The sequence below is a fragment of the Mirounga leonina genome, unplaced genomic scaffold (assembly GCF_011800145.1).
Source record: "Mirounga leonina isolate KUSES-001 unplaced genomic scaffold, KU_Mleo_1.0 Mir_150, whole genome shotgun sequence".
Taxonomy (NCBI): domain Eukaryota; kingdom Metazoa; phylum Chordata; class Mammalia; order Carnivora; family Phocidae; genus Mirounga; species Mirounga leonina.
The window spans coordinates 36,884,691-36,908,884 of record NW_023270374.1 but is presented as its reverse complement, the minus strand read 5'-3'; the positions used below and the strand labels follow the sequence as shown (position 1 = coordinate 36,908,884).

The 24,194-nt window shown below is 50.3% G+C and overlaps 1 protein-coding gene and 1 pseudogene across 1 annotated transcript in view; both read right to left on the bottom strand.

The window, feature by feature from the left end:
• The window catches only part of LOC118011063 (eyes absent homolog 2), a 131,945-nt gene that overhangs the window by 23,911 nt on the left and 83,840 nt on the right, over nt 1-24,194 (bottom strand). Inside the window, exon 7 of the mRNA XM_035005634.1 lies at nt 2,811-2,869. Within this exon, the coding sequence (XP_034861525.1) occupies nt 2,811-2,869 (59 nt within the window). The remainder of the gene's footprint in view (nt 1-2,810; nt 2,870-24,194) is intronic.
• On the bottom strand, nt 11,144-13,076 carry LOC118011577 (annotated as a pseudogene).

Below are 24,194 nucleotides of genomic sequence, written 5' to 3'. Positions count from 1 at the left end.
TGTTCTAGGATAAGCTGAAGAGTGGAAACAAAGACATTTTATTTTTTACAAAGATGCGGCGCAGCGAGAATGAAACAACACTTGGAAGCCGTACCTCACGTACCTCCCCGTACTTCAGGGCCCCTGCTGCTGCAGAGGTCAAAGGGCATTTGGAAAGTGCGAGGTGCTAGGTCTCGCTCCCTGTGGGGCACCTGAACACAGCGTGATGGGACATGCGGCTGTCACCCTCCATTCCGTGCCTGGGGCTCAGCCTTACTGGAGCAGAGGCCGGGCCTTCCTCTTGGACAGAAAACTCTTCCCAGGGAAGAGGCTTTGGTGGTGACAACAAAAACTCTGCAGGAGCCACAGGAACACCTGCGGCGAGTGTCTCCAACTCAACAGCTAATTGCCCCTTGGGGGCTCCCTGGGGCGTGCAGGCCAGGACACTGGCCCAGGCGACTTGATCCTCAGGGCCTCGAACGTAGACTTCCGTGTGCCTCCTGACTCGTCTGCAGCCTCGTGTTGAGCAGCAGTGAGCTCGGGAGCCAGAACAGTCCATTCACCCCGAAATTCCTCCTTGGTCAAGGCCTTTCCAGCAGCGGCCTGCTCTTCCTTCTCAGTCTCTTCAGAAGTCTCTGCAGAAGCCAAGATTCGGCGTGGCCTCCCGTGGGTGCTCACGGGATGGTGCCACAGGCGTGCAGGACTTCCAGGGCCGGGACCCGCCACATCGGACCCGCCACGTGAGTCCCCTTGCTGCTGGATGGGGTGGCAGGGTCCACGTGGCACGGGGGAGAGTCTGTGACACAGCCATGGTAGGCAGGGTGGCACCTCTGGTGGCCAGCGGTCAGCCCTGGGGGCAGCAGCTACCGGAGGTCGTGGCTCCCGGAAGGCTGCGTGGATCTGGTCGGTGAAGGTTCCAGGAGCGGGGCGGCCACCAGCCTGGCCCCCGGGCAGTAGCAGCACAGCTCGCGGCCAGGATTGCAAGAGGCTAGGACACAGGCGTCAGCCGGGTCTTCAGTGGCAACCGCGTGACGAGCTGCCAGCAGAGCTTCTCCCACGTCCTCTTCAGATTCATGATGTTTGCGCCAATACTGTTCCCTCTGTGTAGGCTGGTGCCACCTACGTGAGTTCCTGCTGCAAGGCATTTGAGGACATCCTCCTGCTTCAGTGGCAGGACATCAAGGGATCCGGACATGGTGGAAGTTTCCTTTAAGTTGCAACGGGAACCCAGGACTACGCCTTATGGGCCCCTCTCAGAGTAGTGTGGAAAGGCCAGAAAATTGATTCTTGGAAAAGAACACCTACTAAAAACTCCGAGGACACCCTGGGGGAGGTGGCCAGATGTTCTGCCAAGAGAACAGGAGGGCAGGGAAGGACGTCCACGAATCCTACCTCCCCCACCTACTGGCTGTGTGAGGTTCGGCAGGTTACTTAACCTCTCTGTGCCTCCCATTCCCCACTTGTAAAATGGGGATGATGAGAAGAGCACGTGTTGTTCCCTAGGGTAACTGTGAAGATGAGGGAGTTAATGCACGTAAGGCGTCCGGGACAGGGCGTGGTGCAAAATAAGGGCATTACCAAGGTTGGTTTCTGCAGTGAACTGAAAAAAACCAAAGAAGGGGCATTTGATGCTAGGCGCCTGGCACCCAGTAAGGGCTCAAAAGAGATTGCTTGAATGAATACATGGAGATTTTGGTGTCTGTGGGGAAAACCATCCTTGGATCGTGGGTTCTGGAAGTGACGTCCCAAACAGCTCAGCATGAGACGGCCTTCAGAGGAACCCGCTCTCAGTCCCACGCCAGCCAGCTACAGGGGAAACGTTATGAAAGCGGAACCCTGGTTGCTCACTGCCGTGAGGGGGAGAGCAGCTCCCAGCTATGACGTTGTGGAGAGGACACAATTAACTTTGATCTGGGGTTTATTTACTCCATAAATGGAGAAGCCCTGGCTGGCACTGGAGCCTTGCTCCTTGCCAGTCCTGACTGTGAGGGATTTTCAGAATGGCTAATTAATACGAAGCAGGCGCCTGCCTATCACTTCTAGTTGTGCTGGCCTTTGAAAAGACTTCCAGGGCCCAGCAACAGAAGCTTTGACTTCTTTTTTTGGAGTAAGAGGGAAGACACATCTAGGAAGCAAAGACTAAGTGAAGTTACTGGTCCCATAAGCGAAACATCATGTAGTCTAATATTTTTGATGGGCCAAGAGGTACTAGGCTGGGATAATTTTGGATAAGCACAGATTAACTCTGGTTCCATTTTTATAAGGTTTTCTCAGGGGCAGGCTTGGAACATTCCAGCCACATTCCTCTGAAAGCTGTCTCGTTTTGAGCAGTTGGGTACCTTATTTCTGGAATCCATGTCCTAGGAGTGTTGTCCCCTAGAAACTAGACATACCGCTTACTCAGTCAAGAAATATTTTTTGAGTAGCGACCGTATCAACGTTTATATTAAATAATATATGTATGCTAATGAAGGACTCAAACCTTTGAAGAAGGGGTGCCAAACTCTTCGTGATGGTGATTCTGGGAGGCAAGGTTAGAAGTGGCATTTGAATTTTTTACAATATGCATGCATTACTTTGGGAAGCAGACAAGAAACCATTGAGAGATAAACATAAGCAGAGTCACAGAGAGCCTGTGGAAATCTCAGCCTCTGTGATTGGAGGTGATGCTGAGGAGGCTGCAGGGTGGGGGTCGGGGCTGCAACCCTGGGTTCTGACCCAGGCAGGTGCACTCATCTTGATAACCCAGCCCGCCCCTCCTCTCTGCTTCTGGTGAAAGGCAAGCTCAATAACCAATCAAAAGGGGCAGTTTTGGCTCCCCAAACTCCTACCTTAGGTCCTGCCCATTGTCATCGGATGAGACATCGTCAACGTGGATCTGGTCACAATCCTATGGAGAATGTGGTAAGAAGAGAAAAGGAGAAGGATGACTGGTTAATCTTTTTTTTTTCTCCTAAAGATTTTATTTATTTATTTGTCAGAGAAAAAGACAGCACAAGCAGGGGGAGCGGCAGGCAGAGGGAGAAGCAGGTTTCCCGCTGAGCAGGGAGCACGACATGGGACTCGATCCCAGGACCCTGGGATCAGGACCTGAGCTGAAGGCAGCCGCTTAACTGACTGAGCCACCAAGGCGTCCCATGACTGATTAATCTGATGTAGTCTCTGAGAGAGTTGGTTTCATAAGCTGAGCACTGCCCTGGGAGTCAGGAGTCCTGAATTCTAGTGTGAGCTTTGCCACTAAAGGTTAGTGACCTCTCATTAAGTGTCATCCCTTCTTTTGCCTTCGGTACCCTTATAAATGAGGTTGGCTGTTCAGGGGGACAGACCATATAATTTATCATGCAAACCCAGATTGTTTTGCAAGTAAAGGGGGCTGCTGTTAAGATTACATTGGGAGGACAGGCGCAAAACAGGACCACCCCGCTCCGCCCCTGAGTATGTGAGGACATACAGTCACCCTGGCCCCACAGTCGAGGCCTTTGCCTTAATCAAGGTACATTCTCTGCTCGGAAGGCTCTTCTGCCTTCATCCGCTTAGTGAACCTTGTATTCGTCAACATTCATTCTGGAGGTACGCCCACCCCCAGCCCTCCTCTGTGTCCCATGATCTGCGGTCAGCATTGATTGGGTACTGATTATACTGTATAATGCATAATGTATAATGCTTGCCAGCCAACAGACTCCAGAGCCATGCTGCTTTCCAGCACTCACAGATCTCTCCATTCTCTTTGGAGAAACACCCTAGCACGTGTGAGCTAAGATAGAGGGGGGCGCATGACGAAGGAGGGCACATGACCCAGGCTTGACCAAGCGGAGAGACCCGGCCTTGGTCTGTGGGTCTTGGACTGTGTGAAAGATGAGCATGTAGTCTGAACAGGACCAGTGAGAGCCGGCCCTGGGACTTGGGCTGAGACCTTGGGGAAGGGGCCTCTCCTTCACTGCAGCTGCCACACGGTGGGATTAAGCCTGGAGAAAAGCAGATCTGAGAGCTGGAGGCAGGGATGAAGCCCTGATCACAGTATTTGATCCCCTGGATCCAGCCCCAGCTGTAACCAGAAACCAGGCCACCATGACTGTGGTAAGCTGAATAATGCCTCCCCCCCTCAAATGTCCATGCCCTAATCCCAGGGTCCTTATATGGCAAAAGGGACTTTGCAAGATGTGCTTCAGTTAAAGGTCTTGAGATGGGAAGATTATTCTGGATTATCTAGGTGGGCCCTAAATGTAATTACAAGGGGTCCTGTAAGTAAGAAGCAGAGGGGTATTTGAAGACAGAAAGGAGAAGGGGACTGGGGTAGCATTGGGGTACACGGTAGATGGAGGAAGAAGCCACAAGTCCAGAAATACAGGTGCCCCTTAGACACCAAAAAAGGCCAAGACTCCTCCCCTTAGAGCCTCCAGAGGAAACCAGCCTCGCCAACGTCTTCAGCCCAGGGAGACTGATTCTGGACTTCTGACCTCCAGAACGGTAAGAGAACACAGTCGTGTAGTTCAGAGTCGGCTCTGGCTGTGTGGCCTCGAGCTGGTGGCATAACCACCCTGAGCCTCAGAGGTCGGGCTGGGAAATGAGAGACAGCGGAACCTCCTTCACAGGCTTGGCGTGAGGAGAAGGGAGGTGCTGGGCGCAGAGCATCCGGTGCAGGGGCTGGAACGGAGCAGGTGTGGCATGAATGTTAGTTTCTATTATTGTATGAAGATTTATAAATGTCCCCATTTTGGTTGCAAGGTAATTTCAGGGGGCAGGTATCTCCTGGGAAACACCGCTAGGGAGAGAAGCATACGGAACTCTGAGCTTGACGCTAAGAAAAAAATTGGCGGTGACATCTCTGGACTGTTGATAGGAGGGTACAATCTGGAAAAAAAAAAGGTGCTTTCAACATTCTGAGCACCATCTTTTTACATAAGGAAAAGGCTTGAATTTATCTTTGAGACCAGGAGCTCTGCGGGGGGTGGGGATGATGGGAACCCCGTCCCTCATTAATTTTTAAAAGACCTATAGGGGTAACCATGTTGTTATGGAGATGTGGGGGTGGGGACAGTGGCATTTGGGGCAGCCTGGGCCACTCTGGGGATTGAGGCTGGAACCTTGGAGAAAGGGGTGGTGTGGCCACTGGTCTCTCTCTGGTCCCATGAAAGGGCTCTGGATTCAAAAGGGGTTTGCCGGAAGGTGAGGTTTCCTTCCAGAGTCCCTGGCACACTCTGGCCCACAGCTCTGTGGCACAGCGAGACCTCTCACATCCATGGGCCCGGGACAATGCCTGGGCATGGGCAGCGGTGTGCTCTGACAGGCCTGGATGGAAAGGGCAGTGGGGAAGTTCCACCACGTGGGCAGGTGAAGTCGGAGCAGAGGGCAAAGAACATGGCGGAGGTTAAGTGGTGAACCCAACTGAGACGCTCTCTGGAGAGCATTGGGAAAAAACTGGGGCTACTGAGTGACCACTCGAGCTAGCTTTCCCCTAAGCCTCTACTGTTCCTCATGCCGCATTTCCTTTCTTTCCATGTACCCGGGCTTCTCATCGATGCTTGGTGGTCGCAAGTATACTTGACGCCCCTCCCCAAGAGGGACTGTTCTTTCCTAAAATAGTCAAGCACGATGGTACCCCCTAACTTGAAAGATTCTATAGTCATGCTGCCTAATACAGTAGGGATTAGCCCATGTGGTTACTGATAAGTTCTATTTAAATAAATTTAAATTCAACAGCATAAAAAATCTAGTTCCTTAGGCCTATTTCAAGTGCTCTGTAGCCACATGTAGCCAGTGGCTACTGTATTCGATGGTGCACGGACTCCCATCATCACAGAAAATTCTAGTGGACAGTGCTGCTCTTGAGGAGTAAAGGAACCAGGCTGACAACTCTTCTGTGTTGATAAGCTCACTTAGGGAAGAGCTTGCAAGCTGGCCTGGAGACGTAGCTTGTTCAGCCCACACTAGGCCTGAAACATTTTTTTGGAACAGAAGCCAATACATAAACTCAGGGGACCTCTCTTCCTCGCTCTCCCTCTCGCCCTGCTTGTTCTCACTCTCTCTGTCTTTCCAGATTTTCGCTACTCTGAGACTTTACACGCTCTGTGGGGCTGGCATTCTTCCGTCCCAACCATCCTTAGCCCTTTCCAGGGCTCTACAGTCTCATCTGGGTTTTCTTCCCTTCACTTACCTGCTTACGTGGCCCCAGTGGGCACACTAGTTGGAGCCCTCTGAGCCACAGAAATCTTACATAGATGGAAGGGTCCTCGACCAGCAAGCCCGACAGGTTCATGAAAACGGTCTTTAAAAGCCAATGCTGACTTTGAAGACCCAGGCACAGAGAAAACAAAATTAGTAGCAGACTTCTCCCCCATCCACTGCTTTGCCTGAAATTGGAAAAACGCCTCCCTGTGCCCCCCAGTCTTTGCCTCAAGCTCGAAAGCTGCTCCAGGGGTCACACGGGCTCAGGCCCCTGGGCAGGGTTCCCTGTGCTTTCCTTGATGTCAGGGGAAAGGCATGTGGGAGGCTCTGGTTTTCTCATTTGCAAGGGGATTGTTGGGGGCGCTAAAGGGTGACACAGTAGCGATCACATTTCGGACTTAATAAAATACCATGACGCTCAGCTAGACGCTACCTCATACTCTACCAGCTGACCTGGATCCAGTTACCTGCTAAGCCTGGCCTGGCAAAGAGGGGAGTGGGACAACGCCGAGGAAGGGAGCTTTGGGGGAGGAAGATCCTATGCCCCGCAATTTTCCTGCATGGGGGGCAGGCCTCGAAGGTGGGATGCTGGCTTTTCACAGCCTAGGGTGCTTCTGGCCTCTTCAGGGCCGAGTGTGATCGTCCTGGGGGGGTCCAAGCAGGACCTGCTTGTAAAGACAGAGGAAGGGTTCCCATGCCTCGACCTGGGTGAGAGACCTGGGCCCTGATGCAATCCCAGCCATGAGGAATTTACACTTTCTGATCCAGAGAAACACCCGCACATCGCCTTGTGCAAGAATGTCCATCATCCCAGTGAGAAACAGGAAAATACCTAAAGTTCCCTCACCTGGATCATCACTAAATAAAATGTGGTATGTCCATTCAGTGGAATCCTACCCGGCGGGTCAGAAGAATGAGGTAGATTTTTATGTTAGCCCATGGAAATATTTCCAAGACATTCTATGGTGTGGGAAAAAAAGCAGGCTGGAGAATGATACATCCAGTATCACATCATATATATACTGTTGACCCAGGGACAGCATGGGGGTTCAGGGTGCTGACCCCCATGCAGTCAAAAACCGGTGTATAACTTTTGGCTCCCCCCAAACTTAACTAGTAATAGCTATTGTTGATTGGAAGCCTTATTGGTAATATAAACAATTACCACATATTTTATATATTATATGTATTGTATACTGTATTCTTACAATAAAGTGAGCTACACAAAAGAAAGTATTAAGAAAATCATAAGGAAAATACATTTACAGCACTGTGCTGTATTTATTAAAAAATCTGCTTATATGTGGATCCATGCAATTCAAACTCATGTTGGGGTGCCCGGGTGGCTCAACTGGAAATTGGTTGAGCATCTGACTCTTGGTTTCAGCTCAGGTCATGATCTCGGGGTCAATGGGATCAAGCCCCACGTTGGGCTCCCTGCTTAGCGTGGAGTCTGCTTGTCCCTCTCCCTCTGCTCCTCCCCCCTGCTCTCTCTCTCTCTGAAATAAATAAATAAAAAATCTTAAAAAACACCCCGTATTAAGGGCCAACTGTATTTATAAAAACCCATTAAAAAGAAAGTAAAATATTTTATATGGATATATACATATACATAGATGGGAAAAGACAGATCTGGAAGCTTACACATCTAATTGGAAGCAGCAGTTCTATCTGGGAAAGCACTGGGATTGGGTTAGTGGTCAAAGGAGGCTTTAAACTCATTGAAATGCTTCCTCCCTCCCTCCTTCACTCTCTCTTTTTCTATAAGGATAATGCACATATGCATTGCCTTTGAAAACAGAAGATATCTCATGGGAAGGAGACAGACAGGATCTCACACTGAAGGACATTTAGGTTCCCAACGTGCCAGAGACAGAGAGCACGAGAGAGAGAGAGAGAGAGAGAGAGAGAGAAAGAGCGCACGAGTAGGGGGGAGGGGCAAAGGGAGAGGGAGAAGCAGACTCCCCTGCATGACTCAATCCCAGGACCTTGGGATTATGACTTGAGCCGAAGGTGGATGCTTAACCAACTGAGCCACCCAGGCGCCCAGCACTTTGCATATATTAAAGGGGATACTGTTGACATCTCATGGAGGAGGAAACGAAGTGGGGAGAAGTGCAGAAACTTGCCTGTTATGGGCTGAATTGTGATTGTGAAACCCTAGCCCCCAGGACATGTGAACAGACCTTATTTGGAAATAGGCTCTTTGCAGATAATCAATTTAAGGTGAGATCATTAGGTTGGTGGTTCTAATCCAATACGGCGGCGTCCTTATGTCGATGCAGAGACAGACACATACAGAGAGAATGCCATGTGAGCATGAGGACAGAGGCAGGGCACAGACTCTCCCTTAGCACCCTCAGAAGGAACCAACCCTGCCGGCCCCTTGATCTTGAACTTCTGGTCTCAAGAACTGTGACACAGTGTTCCTGTCATTCCGGGCACCCAGTCTGTGTCCTTTGTTCCGGCAGCCCCAGCAAACGGATACAATGCCCGAGACTACACAGTGAGGGAGAGGAGGGGCCCAGAATCACAAAAACTGTAAAAACACTTACTATGGGCCCAGAACCACATCAGACAATGCATGGGTCAACAGTGGGGAAGTTTCAAGGATGAAAAGTGGCTCTTGCTTTCCAGGTACTAACATTATCACTGGGAAATACGAGGTACATGTACATGAAATGCTGCACTGCTAATTCAACACACAGACCTACTGGTCACCTATTACGTGCCCAACACTAGGCTGGATCCTGCATGTGTCCTGGAGTAGTCCCTGACTCCTTGCTTCCCCTCACATTCCCAACCAACCCATCAGCAAATCCAGCTGGCTCTCCTGTCAATGTATATCCACAATAAGTCAATATATAGTCAATATATGTCCACAGTCTGACTATTCACACCTCCTCCACTGTTCCCACCACTCCAAGCTCTCATTGTCTCCCACCGAGATCAGGGCTCAGCAATCTACAACCCGTGGGCCAAATGTGGCCCACCACCAATCTGTGCGAATAAAGCTTTGTTGCAGCACGGCCAAGTTCGTTCATTTACTACTGTCTATGGCTGCTTTTGTCCTACAATGTGAGAACTGAGAAGTCGAGGCAGAGACAGCGTGACCTGCAAAGCCTAAAATATCTACTATCTGGCTCTTTACAGAAGAAGTTTGCGGACCCCTGACTCAGACTCATGGGGTCATCTCCTCACTCTCCCTGCTTCTACCCTTTCTATGCCCCATCCTGCCAGCCCAGTCCACATCTAGCAGCCAGAGGGGTCCTGTTCACACCTGAGTCAGATCGTGTCCCTCTCTGCTCAAAACCCCACAGTGGGGCACCTGGGTGGCTCAGTCGTTAAGCGTCTGCCTTCGGCTCAGGTCATGGTCCCAGGGTCCTGGGATCGAGCCCCGCATCGGGCTCCCTGCTCAGCGGGAAGCCTGCTTCTCCCTCTCCCACTCCCCCTGCTTGTGTTCCCTCTCTCGCTGTCTCTCTCTGTCAAATAAATAAATAAAATCTTAAAAAAAAAAAACCCAAAAAAAACACCCCACAGTGGCTCCCGCCTCCCTTTGAAAAAAAGCACGGTCCTCACAAAGACTCGGGCTCTCCATGTCTGCACCCTGCCCCATCTCCCACCATCTCTCACTGCACCTGCGGACACAGCAGCCTCCTGCTGTTCCTTCAACAACCCATATGCTACTGCTGCAGGGCCTTTGCACCTGCCATTCCTTCTATTTCGAATGCCTTTCCTTCCCTTTCCATTTGCCAAAAGCCTGAAGAGGCTCTGCTGATATAATCTTCTTTGTAAAAACTGCTCCAATTCCACCTCACATCAGGACAAATAACTTGTCTCTATTTTCCCACTTTGTGGGGCCTCTAGGACTAACCTAGGCCTGGTATAATGGCCAATCTCTTCTTTTATTCAATAACTCGGGAAACTCTAAAGGTAGCATCCATCAGAGAATATAGCAATTAAGAGCATAGACTCTGGACCTCAGGCTCAAACTCTGGCCCGGCTACTCACTAACGGAATGATCTTGGACAAGGTACTGAATCTTTTTGACGCTCAGCTTCCTATCTCTAACTGAGCTATGGAGCACCATTTTCCACCCTGGGGTATTGAAAGGATTAAATGAGTCAGTACAGGTAAGGCACTCTGAAAAGTATAGAAAGTGCCACATCCACGTTTGGCATAATTCTTGCTATTATCATTATTTCGAATTCTACAGGCCTGAACTCTGTGCCTGGTACAATAATGGCCAAAATGAACTGAGTTCACCATCAGGAGAGGCTCATAGTCGGCCAACTCTGCAGATAAGGCAATTTAGAAGCAAAGCAGAAAACTGCATTCCTTAGTCAAACCCCACCAACCTGTCAGGACGCTATGCACTCATGCATCTCAGGGCGCGGGGGCAGGAGAGAACTGGTAGAGACGTTCAGGTTCATATCTCCTGGACGCTGTAGTTGGTGTTCAAATGCCCCTCCCTGGGCTTCAGTCCCAGCCCTACCATTTTCTGGGTGTGTGATCCTGGGCGGCTTACTTAACATCAAAGCTTTTAGTTTTAGCATAATTTTAGATTACAGAAAAGTTGCAACTATAGTATAGAGAGTTCCCATATATCCCACGCCCAGTTTCCCTTATTGTTAACATTATATATGTATATGTTATATATATAACATCTTATATAAATGCATTTTAAAGATTATATATGTATAGATGTAACATCTTACATATATATGCATTTTAAAGATTTTATTTATGACAGAGAGAGAGAGGAGGCGGAGCAGAGGGGGGAGAGGGAAAAACAGACTCCATGCTGAGCGTGGAGTCCAACTCAAGACTGGATCTCAGGACCCCGAGATCATGACCTAAGCTGAAACCAAGAATCAGACACTTAACTGACGGCCTAACATATTTGTATGGTGCACCTGTCACAACTAATAAACAAACATTACTATATCATTATTAACTAATGTCAGTTCCTTTTTTTTTTTTTTTTCTTGATCACAAGTTGCCAACGGCACTTTACTTTTTCTTTTCAACATCCCGTTCTGCAGCTTCCTTGGCTCTTTTTGACTGGATGCCGAGGAGCTGGGCATTGGCATGGGCCACGTGAAGACTGGTGAACACCTTGCAGTTCTTCTCCTCTGTAAGGACCCTGGCTCTCTCCTTACGGACGTTCCATGTGGGCATGACCCGGCCTGTCAACGGGGTGGCCAATCTGAGTTCTTCGGCAGAGCTGTCTCCCTTCTTGGGGGCCACCAGACTCGTCTGCTGGGACCACGTGGACTTGGGAGGCCTTCTTGGTGCCACTGAAATCCCAACGGTCTGTCCCACCTTCTCGGGGATGCCGGGCGCCTGTAACCCTTCCAGGTGAAGCCCCTGCCCCCTGGCATCTTGGGGTGGGGCAGCCCGCGATGGGCTGGCTGGGTCCCGAGGCAGGGTGCGGTTGCTGTGGTGTGCCTTGGCTTCCTGGGTCCTGCCTCTGTGGATCTGCCATGCCCGCTGCTTGAACCACGTGGCCACCTGCCGCTGCCGGTCCTTGTGGGAATGGGGCTTCGAGATCGTGCCATTCTGGCTGGGCGTCGTGTCCAGGCCTCCTCGAGAGAGCACGGCCCAACTGATACCCGTTGTTTATTCGGAATTCCTTCGTTTTCTCACTCACGTCCTTTTTCTCTTCCAGAATCCCATCCAGGGCATCACACTACATTCTGTCATCTCTCTCTTTAGGTTCCTCTGGGCTGTGACAGTTTCTCTGACCTTCCTTGGTGTTGCTAACACTTTCAAGGAGTACCAGTCAGGTGTTTTGCAGAATGTCTCTCAACGGGGATTCGTTGTTGTTTCTCTCATGGTCAGACTGGGGTTATGGGTTTTGGTGAGCAGGGCTGCAGAAGGAAAGTGCCATTCCCACTGCATCGTATCAAATGTGCATCCTACCAACATGACTCACCACTGCTCACGTTGACCTTGACCACCTGGCTCAGGTAGTCTCCATCAGGTTCGTCTGCTAGAAGGTTACTCTCCTCTCCTTTCCATACTGTACTCTTTGAAAGGGAGTCACTATGCAAAGCTCACAGCTGGGATGGAGTATCTAAGTAAATGTTTCAGGGGGCTCCTTGGGGGGCTCAGTCGGTTAAGCATCTGACTCTTGGTTTCGGCTCGGGTCATGATCTCGGTCCTGAGATCGAGTCCTGCATCTTGCTCTGCGCTCAGTGGGAAGTCTGCTTGAGATTCTCTCTCTCCCTCTGCCCTTCCCCCATTCACGTGCACGCTCTCTGAAATAAACAAAATCTTAAAAAAAAATAAATGATTCAGAATTTTCTGCATGGGAGATTTTCCTATTCCCCTCCACTTACTTATTGGTTTAATCATTATCTGTATCATTGTGGACTCATGGGCACTTTTTTAATACTTGGAATCCAATAGTATGTTCCTGTAGTAGTCCAAGTGCTCTGGCTTTGGCCACTGGGAACTCTTTCTAGGAGCTCCTGTGTCCCTTTGACATCCTCCATCACTGCAGGGTTTTTGGAGCATTTCCTTACTTTCTGGCACTGTAAGAGGCTTCCCATATATTATGTGTCTTTCTTGCCCCCAGCCCTAGAATCAGCCACTTCTCCATGGAGCCCTGGTTCCTTTTCCTGGAAAATGGTCATAGAACCCACGATCTGGGTGCTGGGTGTGCCCAATGCTACTGGAATATCAGCCCCTTTGAGGCTCTTTCAGGTGACAAAGTCTCCAGTTTCTTATGAAACAGTGTGTTAAAGAATGTGGCAGGCCTGAGAAATGGTACCAATGATAGTCCAGATCCCTCTTTCACCAGGGGTCCGAAACTGAAGGGCCCAGAGCGGGCCCAGGCGGAACTTAGGTAAAGAGTCACAGGGCGCGGGCGAGAGTATCTGTGGGACTGCATGAGTGTCCTGCCTGTCCTTGCCGATGACGGCCATTTGTCCGTTTGTCATGTGCTCGAGGTCCAGATTTGGTTTCCGGGTGATGCTTGTCTCATAAAATGTAGGGGGAGAGCATCTCATCTTTTTCTTTGCTTTGTAGTTTGTGCAAAATGGGATTTATCCTTTTCTCAAATGTTTGGTGGAATTCCTGTTTAACACCAGCTCAACCTGGTGCCTTTTTTTTTAAATTTTTTTAAAATTTTTTAAAGATTTTATTTATTTGACAGAGAGAGACACAGCGAGAGAGGGAACACAAGCAGGGGGAGTGGGAGAGGGAGAAGCAGGCTTCCCGCGGAGCAGGGAGCCCGATGTGGGACTCGATCCCAGGACCCTGGGATCATGACCTGAGCCGAAGGCAGACGCTTAACGACTGAGCCACCCAGGCGCCCCAGCCTGGTGCCTTTTTGAGAGTACATCCTTAACTGCCATTTCAATTTCTCACAGTCATTGGTTTATTTATTTTCAAATTTCCCCTTGGGTTAATTCTGGTAATTTAGATCTTCCTGCAAAGTGTCAACTTCATCTAGGTTTCAAGTTCATTGGCATAATATTGTACAGTATTCTCATAATTAAAAAAAATGAATTTCCCCTGAATCTACAATAATATCCATCTTTTCATTCTTGATGCAGTTTATCATCTCTACCTCTTTTTCTTTTTTTCTTGCTCATACTTGCCAAAGGCTTATCTTCCTTCGCGGTCTTTTCGATTTTCCTGTTTTTTCTAATAAGAATGTAATTTAAGGCCGGATCGTCCTTTGCTTGCATCCCGCAGGTTTGGATACTTAGCATTCCCATGATTGTTCAGTTCTGAACAGCAAGCTCAGGGACAAATACTTATCAAAACTCGTTCTGATGAAGCTGGCGACAGCTGGGGTTTCCCCAACCTGCCCTGCTGAGGTCTGATCCCATTACTTTTTGTCCTTGGCTGCCTGGAGGCACGAATGCAGAAGGGAAATTGTTGACAAATTTGTTTTAGAAAAACGAGTCTCGTTACAGGCCAGATGGACTCCCTGGCCACTTTCGAGGCCACTTTTCTTTCGAGGCAGGTATATTTTTAAGTGAGATTGCTTACTGCGGCCTCTAGACTAGCCAGAGCGGGGCCTGCTCCCTGGGAGGGAAACCTGGCTGTCTCTCTTGTGTTGTCTAAATGTTTAACTTATCTGAAGAGCACCAAAGGGGCCTGGGCCGCACCGCATTAATGGCCGGTTGGGCAGGATGCCTGGGAGAGCAGTTCCGCGCTGACACGGTGAAATATTATTCTCCCCAATAGCTCCCGCAGAACCGTAAATCAGACGCTAGTCATCAGGCCTGCGCGTCAGGCAAGCAGCCTCGGCTTGCCCAGATTCCAGCCACTCCGGAGTCCCTCTAGCTCTCGAGATCCTTCCCGAAGCTCTGGCAGCTCGTCAAAACGCTCCCCCTCGGGCCCGCCTGCCTGCCTGGCCACTCCTGAATCCGGCAAGGGGTATTGCCAGCCAAAACCCTATTTAGGTCCATCTCGTTTCTTACAGAGGCCTCTATTCTTCCCTGCACTCTGCTGATCTTATGCCTTTTTCTCCTCCTCGGTTCATCTCAAAACCGTGTTGAAGTCGGCTTGGGCTGGGATTAAATTTCCACGCTGCTCTTACTATGGGCCTCAGGTTCCTCATCTGGAAAATAGAGATAAAGAACCCTCCCTTGCAGGGCTGTTGTGAGATTTCAGTGAGGAAATGCATGTGTGATGCCCGGCACAGGAGCTCAGTACATGTCAGCGCCAGGCAAGTTAACATCACGGTGCCTCAGTTTTCCCATCTCGAAAATGGGGGTCTGAAACAGTATTTACCATCTGCGGCGGTATAAGGCCTGAATGAATGAGTGCAGGCAGGCCCTCTGGACAGCTTGCAGTCGTATCAGCTGGGGCTGGACGGTGTTTATTATTCCTAGCTGTGCCCTCCGCTCAGCTCCTGCTATGGCCCGCATCCTTCTTTCTAGAAATGCATTCAGATCCTCTATTGCTCTGCTCACCTTCCGGGTGGGGAGTGAGGGTGCTGTGCTGTCATGGTTCCTTAGGTTTCTTGTTGTTATTTGTGTGACTTTTGTTTTGTATATACGACATGAAGATGATGTGCTAAGTCACGGAGGAGCTTCTGTCTTCTGTCTTGTACGTTTATGTGGGGGGAATTTCTTTTCCTCTTGCTGCCAGACCTTGCTTGTCTTTCTCCCGATGTTCCGGCTACACCAACCCTCTCTGCTCTGTCCGTCCCTATGAACCCGTCGTCTACAGCATGTGTTGAGTCTGGATTTCCTGTGGGGAATCTTCTTTCCCAAGCCAGATGGCAACTGCTCTCCCTGGGAGCAGCAGAGCATAGTGGGTAAGTGTGTGGACATCGGAGCCAGGCCTCCTGGGTCTGAATATTGCCACTGCCAACTGTGTGACTTCGGGCTGTTCACTTAACCTCTCTGTGCCTCAGTTTCTTCATTTGTAAAATGGGTGCTGTGGACTGAATGGCTGTGTTCCCCCCGCAATTCATATGGGGAAGCCCTGAATCCCAGGGTGGCTGTATTTGGAGATGCAGCCTCTAAGGAAGTAGATGTTAAGGTTAAATGAGGTCGTGGGCGCCCGGGTGGCTCAGTTGGTTAAGCGACTGCCTTCGGCTCAGGTCATGATCCTGGAGTCCCGGGATCGAGTCCCGCATCGGGCTCCCTGCTCGGCAGGGAGTCTGCTTCTCCCTCTCCCACTCCCCGTTTGTGTTCCCTCTCTCGCTGTGTCTTTCTCTGTCAAATAAATAAATAAAATCTTAAAAAAAAAAAAAAAAAAAGGTTAAATGAGGTCGTAAGGGTGGGGCCCTGATCTAATAGGATTAGTGCCCTTCAAGGAAGGGACATCAGAGCCCCCTTTCTCGGTCTCTGCAAACACACTGAGGTGGCCTTCTACAAGCCAGGAAGAGAGTCCTTGCAGAAACCAGATCTGCCAGCACCTCAGTCGGGGACCTGCAGCCTCCAGAACTGTGAGAAAATTCATTTCTATTGTTTAGACCACTCAGTCCGTGGTGTTCTGTTGTGGGAGCCCGAGCAGACTAAGACAAGGGGGTAACAACAATGAGGATTGCACAGGTTAACACGTGCAAACCCTTCAGAACAGGGTTTGGTACAGAAGCGCTCAATAAATGTCAGCTTTATGATTTTCATCATCATCATCATCACTGGAAATACAGGTTGTGTCTTACAAATTTAGGATTCTAGACTTGCACTGATAGAACTTCCTACAATGAGGTCAATGTTCTGTTCTGGCGGGTATAATAGCCACCAGCCCCTGGCGTAATGTGTAATCATTTCTCCCCCTAGACACTAGTAGGAAAAAACCCGTAAGTTTAACCTTTTTTTTTTTTTTTTTTCCTTTTTGGTATTCAAGTAAAAGCCGGCCGCCCGAAGCCTGGGTTGTGCTGTCCACTGCGTGATCCGGAAATACCGAGCAGCCGGCCGACGGCTCTCAAGGGCTCAGCGCTGCGATTCTCCAGGGGGTGCGGCCGGCTTTTTGGGTGCGACGGTTCCTCCCGCGCGGGGCGGTCCACAGTGCTGGCTTGTCTGGCATTCCGGGCCCTGCCTGCTACAGGCCAGTACCTCTTGCCCTTCCTGGGACCACCGGCAGCCTCCCTCCCACTTGCAAACACACCCCCTGGCCGGATGGCCCTGCCCTGGGGGCTAAAGCACACCGACGAGGACAAGGAGGTCGCAAGCCCCCGACAGCGCTACTCCTGGAGCAGAAGTGGTACCAACACTCTCTCCCACAGCCTGTGCTGGCCCGGGCTCACCGCGACCTCCGTTTCACATCTTTCTCTTGCCCCAACTGAGAGCCTTTTTGCTGGAATCTGGAAATGCTCCTAATGACACCGCCTATATATAAAACGTCAGCCACTCAACAAGGTCTAGATTTTCAAATCTATTTTTAATCAAAGTTATGGGCATCTTAAAACAGAAAGAATGAATTCTTGTTTTGAAGATTTGCATTTTTTAAGAGTGCAGGCCTTGGAGTCCAGCCAACTCCGGTTTGAATCTTGGGCTTAATACTTACAGCTACTGTGAGCTTGGGCATATCCCTCATCCTCTCTAAACTTTGGTTTCTTCATCTGTAAAATGGGGGGAAAGAAACCCGATTGGCTGCACAGGGTTGTGCACAAATTCCTGGCACCTTTGCAGGGGATGATTCTATATGCACATAATGATAATGAAAATCATTATAATAAAATAATACTAATAACCATCGGTTATGTCATGCTATTATGTTCTAGGTCCTTTATACACATTAATTCAATTAATTCTCAGAGTAATCTTATGAAGCAGGTATTATTATACCCGTTTTGCAGATGAGGACAGAGGCGCAGAGAGGTTAAGTAATTCACCTGAGGTCACACAGCTTGCAGGTGCAGAGCTGGATTATGAACCCAGGCCATCTGGTCCCAGGATCTTTGCTCTCAACCATTGCCTCATATTGCCGCTGATAAAGGCCCACTGGACAGGGGAATTTTGCAGCCCATCCTTTGGTTTTTTGTACCCATCAGTCATTTCAAAAAGTATCTATAGCATCCACCTCTGTGCCAGGCATTTCGGTTGGGTAGACACTTAGTAGAAATGCTTCATGCTTCCTGTGAAGCTGGCTGCACCAGCTGCCAAGGTTTCCTCCTTTACCTGCCAACGAGGGAGAGCCCAGTGGCCTCTGAAGCTGAGTGGGCCCAGGCAGTCTCAGGGGGTCCAGGAACCACCCCCTGGGGGATCTGTTCCCAGGTCTGGATCTGGACTTGCTCCTCGCAACTCCCACCTCTCAGGGTGTTTGTAAGGCTTGATGGAGACCTTTCACGGCTCTGGGTCTCCAGGGGCAGAGGACAAACGACGGTCAACCCTGTGGGTCTGGTTATAAATGGCACAATCTCCATGGTCACTGGTGAGCGCTTAGCCGGGCCAGCGCAGGGCATCCCTGTCCAGTGCAGGAGCCGTGCCCAGGAGCAGGGCTGTACACACTCCATCTCTGTCTTACAACAACCTACGAGATACGTTTTCATCCTCATTTTACAGAAGAGGCAACGGAGGCCCAGAATGTTGAAGTCACACCGTGTCTAAGGTCATTCAGCGAGTGGCAAAATGGGGTTCACACCAAAGTCTGACTTCAAGGCTGTGCTTTCGCCACCGCCTTATTCGCCGGGTGTTTTCTCTGCTTTGAATGTCATGGTTCTCTGCCAACCTTGCTTTTCCAAGCACCCCATTCATTCTGGGGTGGATCGAGGAAAGAGATCGCTCTCTGCCACAGGAAGTTCCTGCAGTCACCCAGCCTTTGGACAGGTGGAGACTGGCTTCGGCGTAAGTGCCACGGCCTCCCAGATGCGGACGGCACCTGCGGGTGCTCATGTCCCCCAGCAGGGACGAGTGTGGGGGCGGGGAACTCTCAGGACTCTGCTTTCTTCCTGCCACTGGCAACACACTGAACCAGCCCAGGGGGCAACCCTTGCTCCCCTCCGCCTTACAGCCTACACCTGGGGGTTGTCTGGCCCTGGGCAGAGAGCTCTGAGGGCTCGTATTCACTCCAAAACTTCTTTTCACAAAGGAGCTGAGTTCTTTTTTTTTAAATTTTTTAAAAAAGATTTTATTTATATATTTAAGAGAGAGAATGAGAGAGAGAGAGAGAGCATGAGAGGGTCAGAGGGAGAAGCAGGCTCCCCGCGGAGCAGGGAGCCTGATGTGGGACTCAATCCCGGGACTCCAGGATCATGACCTGAGCTGAAGGCAGTTGCTTAACCAACTGAGCCACCCAGGCGCCCCAAGGAGCTGGGTTCTAATTCAGCTCCAAGTATACTTTCTTTGGCCTTCTCTTGGTTTTAAGGCTTACTATAGGGGCAAACCCTAACCCTAGGGCAATGGGATGCTCCCACTACCCTATCGAGAGACGTATACTTGTGCACATACACATATGTTACATTCAATTTCTGGGGTTCATGTACTCTTCCCAGATGGAGTATGACCTGAACAATCACTCTTGAACTGTAAGTTCTGCAAGTCAGAGTTTATCTCGAAGTTGCTGAAGTGCCTCGCTGGTACTTCTGATATGTATTTTCATCTAAGAAAGTGAAACAAGTTAATAAAAATGGGATCTGTCTGCAGGAGTATTGACTTCTGCTGTGTTGTATGTTCCCCAAACATTCCAATCCGTTTCTTGCCTCTTTACCTTTGCACCTGCTGTTCCCTGGCCTGGGAATACTCTTCTCACACCTGTCTTTTTCCTGTACTTCTTCTCCAACCCCCCAGTAAATCCTTACTCTTTCTTTAATACCCAAGCACCTCCTCCTCTTTGATGCTTCCCCTGTTCCTGTCATCCCAACCAGAAGGACTGCTTAATCACTTCCTCCTTTGGGCTGCTGCTGAGCCACCTTGGGAATGTCCAGCAGAGCAGTCCTAGCCCACCTGTCCTATGATGGTGTGTTACATGTGTGTCCCTTACCAGGAGGTGGGCTCCTCAGGGAGAGGGGCCACACCTGGCTCATTTCTGTGACTAGAACCCCTGGTACATAAAAGATGGGCAGCAGAAGTTAATGGGAGGAATACAAGATGGAGGGACAGGATGGAAGGAAGAAAGAAGGAAGGCTAGGTGGATGGATGGAAGAAAGGAAGGGAAGAAGGCCAGATAGAGGGAAGGAAGCTAGAGAATGCATGGAAAGAAAGGAGATGGAAAATACATGGATGGGAAGATGGATGAATGGACAGTTGGAGGAATGGGTGTGTGTGGGGGGGAAGAAAAATGGATGGATGGATGGATGGATGGAAAAAAGGCTAAGTAGATGGTAATGATGGGCTGGAAATACAGGTGGATGGAGGGAGGGAGGGATCAAAGGATGGACAGAGGAACAAAGAATGGAAGGAAGGAAAATGGAAGGGAGGGAGAGAAAAGGAAAGAACAGATGGACAAGGTTCTGTGGGGGGAGAGAGAGAGAGGTGGGGCGGGGAGAGAGAGAGAACACACAAGCTAAGGCAGAGGCAGGGGAAAGAGGGAAGACTGGGAAAAGTGAGGCCAGTACTTTCTCTGACGCGGATCTGCTATGCTATTTGCACCCTGGGGCCACGTTGACTGGCATCTCCTCCCCTGCAGCCTGAGCCTGGAAGTCAAAGCCAAGAGAGCTGTGTTCCCCAGAGCCTCCGCTCAGCTGGGATGGAGGCGCAGGGCTAGGTCCAGCATCAGCTTTGGCCATGACTCCTACAGCCCTTTAGGAAGTGACAGCTCGGGAGGCTCCCCACGAAAGGGCTTTCGGGGGGGCGCAGTTCAGTGAGCCCTGAGGATGGTCTCCCAGGTCTTAAGCCATAGGCGCATGAGTTTCAATTGAGCCCGCGCCCTGCCCTGCCATCGAGCCAACATTTTGGACGAGGGGTCCCCTGCCCCAGCTTCTAAGCAGCTCCTGCACAAAGGCGAGGTGGCCCGGAGCAGGGAGCCCGTTGGCAGTATTTATGCCCAAGCTCCAGCAGCTGGAGTCATGACCTTGCCGTATCTCTGTGTTGCGTGCACGGCTTTTGAATCATTGTGAAATCAGGAGGTGGGCAAGCTAGTTGTATTTTTCTAGCTCATAGTAAAATAAACGTCTAACGATTAAATGCAACAGTTTGCCCTGGTACCTTGCAGCCCCCTGCCCAGCCCCGGGGCACACGCTGCACCCCTGGTGGAGAGGCCCGGTTGTGGGCACGTGCGGCGGGCCAGGCTCCGTGAGGGCAGCTTTCATCTCTCCCCCAACATCATTACACCCTGGAAGCTCAGGGCTTTTCTTCTACCTGTTGAGCAGATGAGGGAACTGAGGCTAAAGGAGAGGGAGACACTTGCCCCAGGGCACACAGCCAGGCATGGGTGGAGCCAGGACTCCAAGGCAGATGGAACGGATTAGAAGGTGCTTGCCCTTAACTCAGGACAGGTGTCCTGGAGAGCCGGAGATAAGTTGAACTTGGCACCTACCCTTGTCTCTGGATTCTTCCCCTTGAGTGCTTTCACATGGGAGGCTGGGTGCCTGACTTGACCGAACTCAGATACCCGCTTCCACCCTTGCCCGCTTTGGTCTGTTCACCGAGGGAGCCTCGGAACCTAAGTCAGCTGGTGCTCTCCTGCTTAAAACCCTCCAATGGCTTCCTGTCACCCTGAGATTATCCCAAGCCTTCGGATGGCCCAGAGCCCCATGTGATCTGCACCCAGCTCCCACTCCCACTGCCCACCACAATCCTCCCTGCTCCTGGGCCAGCCTCCCTGTTTCCGGAACCTGCCAATGTGGACCATGCCTCAGGGCCTCTGCCCTGCTCTTCTGTCCAGCACACTCCCTGCCCGGATACCCACATGGCCCACTCCCTCACCTCGTTCAGGTGTCTGCTCAAGTGTGGCACAAGCCTTACCTGGTTGATCAAGTGAAGTAACAGCCTCATGACCGTCTCCTCCCTGACTCGGCTGGTCTCTCTTCGGGGCACTTTATCTGACATTATATATTCAGTTGTTTATGATCTGCTTCCCCAGCCGGAAGGTCAGTGCTTTGAGGGCAGGGATCCTGCTGTGTATCAACTGCCACTGAATCCACAGCATTTAGCAGAGGGCCTGGCAGACGCTAAGTTTCCCCTAAATCGCTGCTGCATGCCCGAGCTTACTCCCTTACTTAGAGATGGCACTGCGCGCTCAGAGCGGAGAGGGGTCTTCTGACTTTAGCCCCTAGGACCCCACCATCCATGCAGGGGCTGGCCTCGCTGGCCTTGGGAGGCTGCCCCCTGGGTTTGGACAAGGGCTCCCTGCACCAGCAAGCTAAGGGTTTTTCCTTGTGTGAGTCTTAACTTCTCCATTGTGCACCACGGTTTCAGTTCTGCTGAGGTGCCCTGGGGGCTTCTGGCACGGGGGACATTTTTGAACAACATTTAGGGAATAAAACCAAACTGGCTTCCCTGAGTAGCTCCAGCTGGGAATTAAATCCTTCGCCAGTAGGAGTGAATCCCACTTCGGGGCCAGTGAGGAACAGCAGAGGGGTGAGACTGAAGACATTGCCTTGAAATACACATCAGTCCAGCGAAATGCCTGGCTCTGAGCCTTGGGGTCAACCCACGTCGATAAAGCGCCCGCTGTGTGACTTCAAACTCTTACCTCTGCCCGTTGATTCGGTATCTTTTCTGGGTGTCACAGACACCTCAAACCCCACGTGCCCTCTACAGAAGGATGGGTTTCCCCACGCATTCCCACGTCTGCCCTGTCTGCCCATCTTGGAGCATGGCACTGTCGCCCTGGTCAGGCCAAGCCACCTCCCCGCCCCACCTCTCTCCTTTGTCCCCCCATCCAACCCATCAGGAGCCCTCTGGCTTTACCACCATCCTGAAGCCTATATCCTACCACCTTGATCCAACCCAGCTTTCTTCTCTTGCTTGGACAACTGCAATAATCTCTTTGCTGGTCTCCCAGCCTCCACCCTTCACCTCCTATTGCCCGTTCTCCACACAGCAGCCAGAGTAGTCGTTTTAAAACATAAACTAGATCATGCAGCTTTTCCTGTTTAATGCTCCCTGGCCCCACGGCTGTCCACAGCACTTAGTATAAACTCTGATGTCCCTGACCCGTGTCTGGCTCACACCTCCCTCTCCAGACTCATTTATCCCAGTCGCCCCTGTGCTTTCACTCATTCGCTACAGTCACTGTGGCCTTCACACACTTCCCACCGCAGGGCCTTTGCATGTGCTGGTCCCACCTCCCTAGATCTCCACCTGGCTGGCTGCTGTCATCATTCAAGCCTTGGTTCAAGCGTCACCTCCTCGAGAGGTCTTCCCTGACTTCTTCGAGAATGTTGACCGCCCTCCCCCCCCAAGCCTACCCTCTCTCTCCCATCACTCACTAGCACATCTCATTGTTTTATTTTCTTCACGACCTTTTCATTAAATGAACTTTCTCATTTATGGATTTGTTTGGCTGTTTACTGCTGAGGCCCTGGGGATTGAGGGTGACACAGCTGGGGTTCCTGCCCTCATGGAGCCAACATTTTAAGGAGGAGATCGTGAGACACTAAACCTACCCTGGACTTTTCAACCACAAGAGCCAATAATTTCCTTTCATTTGCTAAAGTCAGTCAGGCTTTGTCATTTGCAATCAGCCGACTCTTTATTACATTAGGCTCCATAAATATTTGCTGAATTCAATTGCCATGTTTGTTTTGTTCATTAGTTCTCTCCCTCCCTCCCTCCCTTCTCCCTCTTTTTCCCCAAGACACGAGAGGTCATTATAAAGTGGGCCTGCACGTTGCATCTGGCTGAAGGGATAGTCCTGGGCTTGATGCTCACAGAACCCACCGCGCCAATGTTCTCCTTTGTCATCAACGAGTTTCTACATAGATCCTCTCTTTGATTCCTCAAAAAGTTGAAAATAGAGCTACCCTACGACCCAGCAATTGCACTACTGGGTATTTACTCCAAAGATACAAATGTAGGGATCCAAAGGACCCCTCCAAAGCACCCCAGTGTTTATAGCAGCAATGTCCACAATAGCCAAACTGTGGAAGGAGCCAAGATGTCCATCGAAGATGAATGGATAAAGAAGATGTGGTATATATATATACGATGGAATACTACTCAGCCATCAAAAAAAAAAAAAAGAAATCTTGCCATTTGCAACAACATGGATGGAACTGGAGGGTATTATGCTGAGCGAAATAAGTCAACCAGAGAACGACAATTATCATATGCTCTCACTCATATGTGGAATTTGAGAAACAAGACAGAGGATCATAGGGGAAGGGAGGGAAAAATAAAACAAGATGACATCACAGAGAAAGACAAACTGTAAGAGACTCAATCATAGGAAACAAACTGAGGGTTGCTGGATGGGGGGATGGGGTAACTGGGTGATAGACATTAAGGAGGGCAATGTGATGGAATGAGCACTGGGTGTAAGACTAATGAATCACTGAACTCTACCCCTGAAACTAATAATACACTGTATGTTAATTGAATTTAAGATGTTGGGCAGAGAACATCAATTCCACTTCACAGATAGGAAGGCTGAGGCCCAAATGGCTTGCCTAGGCTGGACAGAACACAAGACTGATCATTTCAGCAAGGATTTCCTCCTCTGGAATTTTAGGACCGCAGACCAGAAGGGAA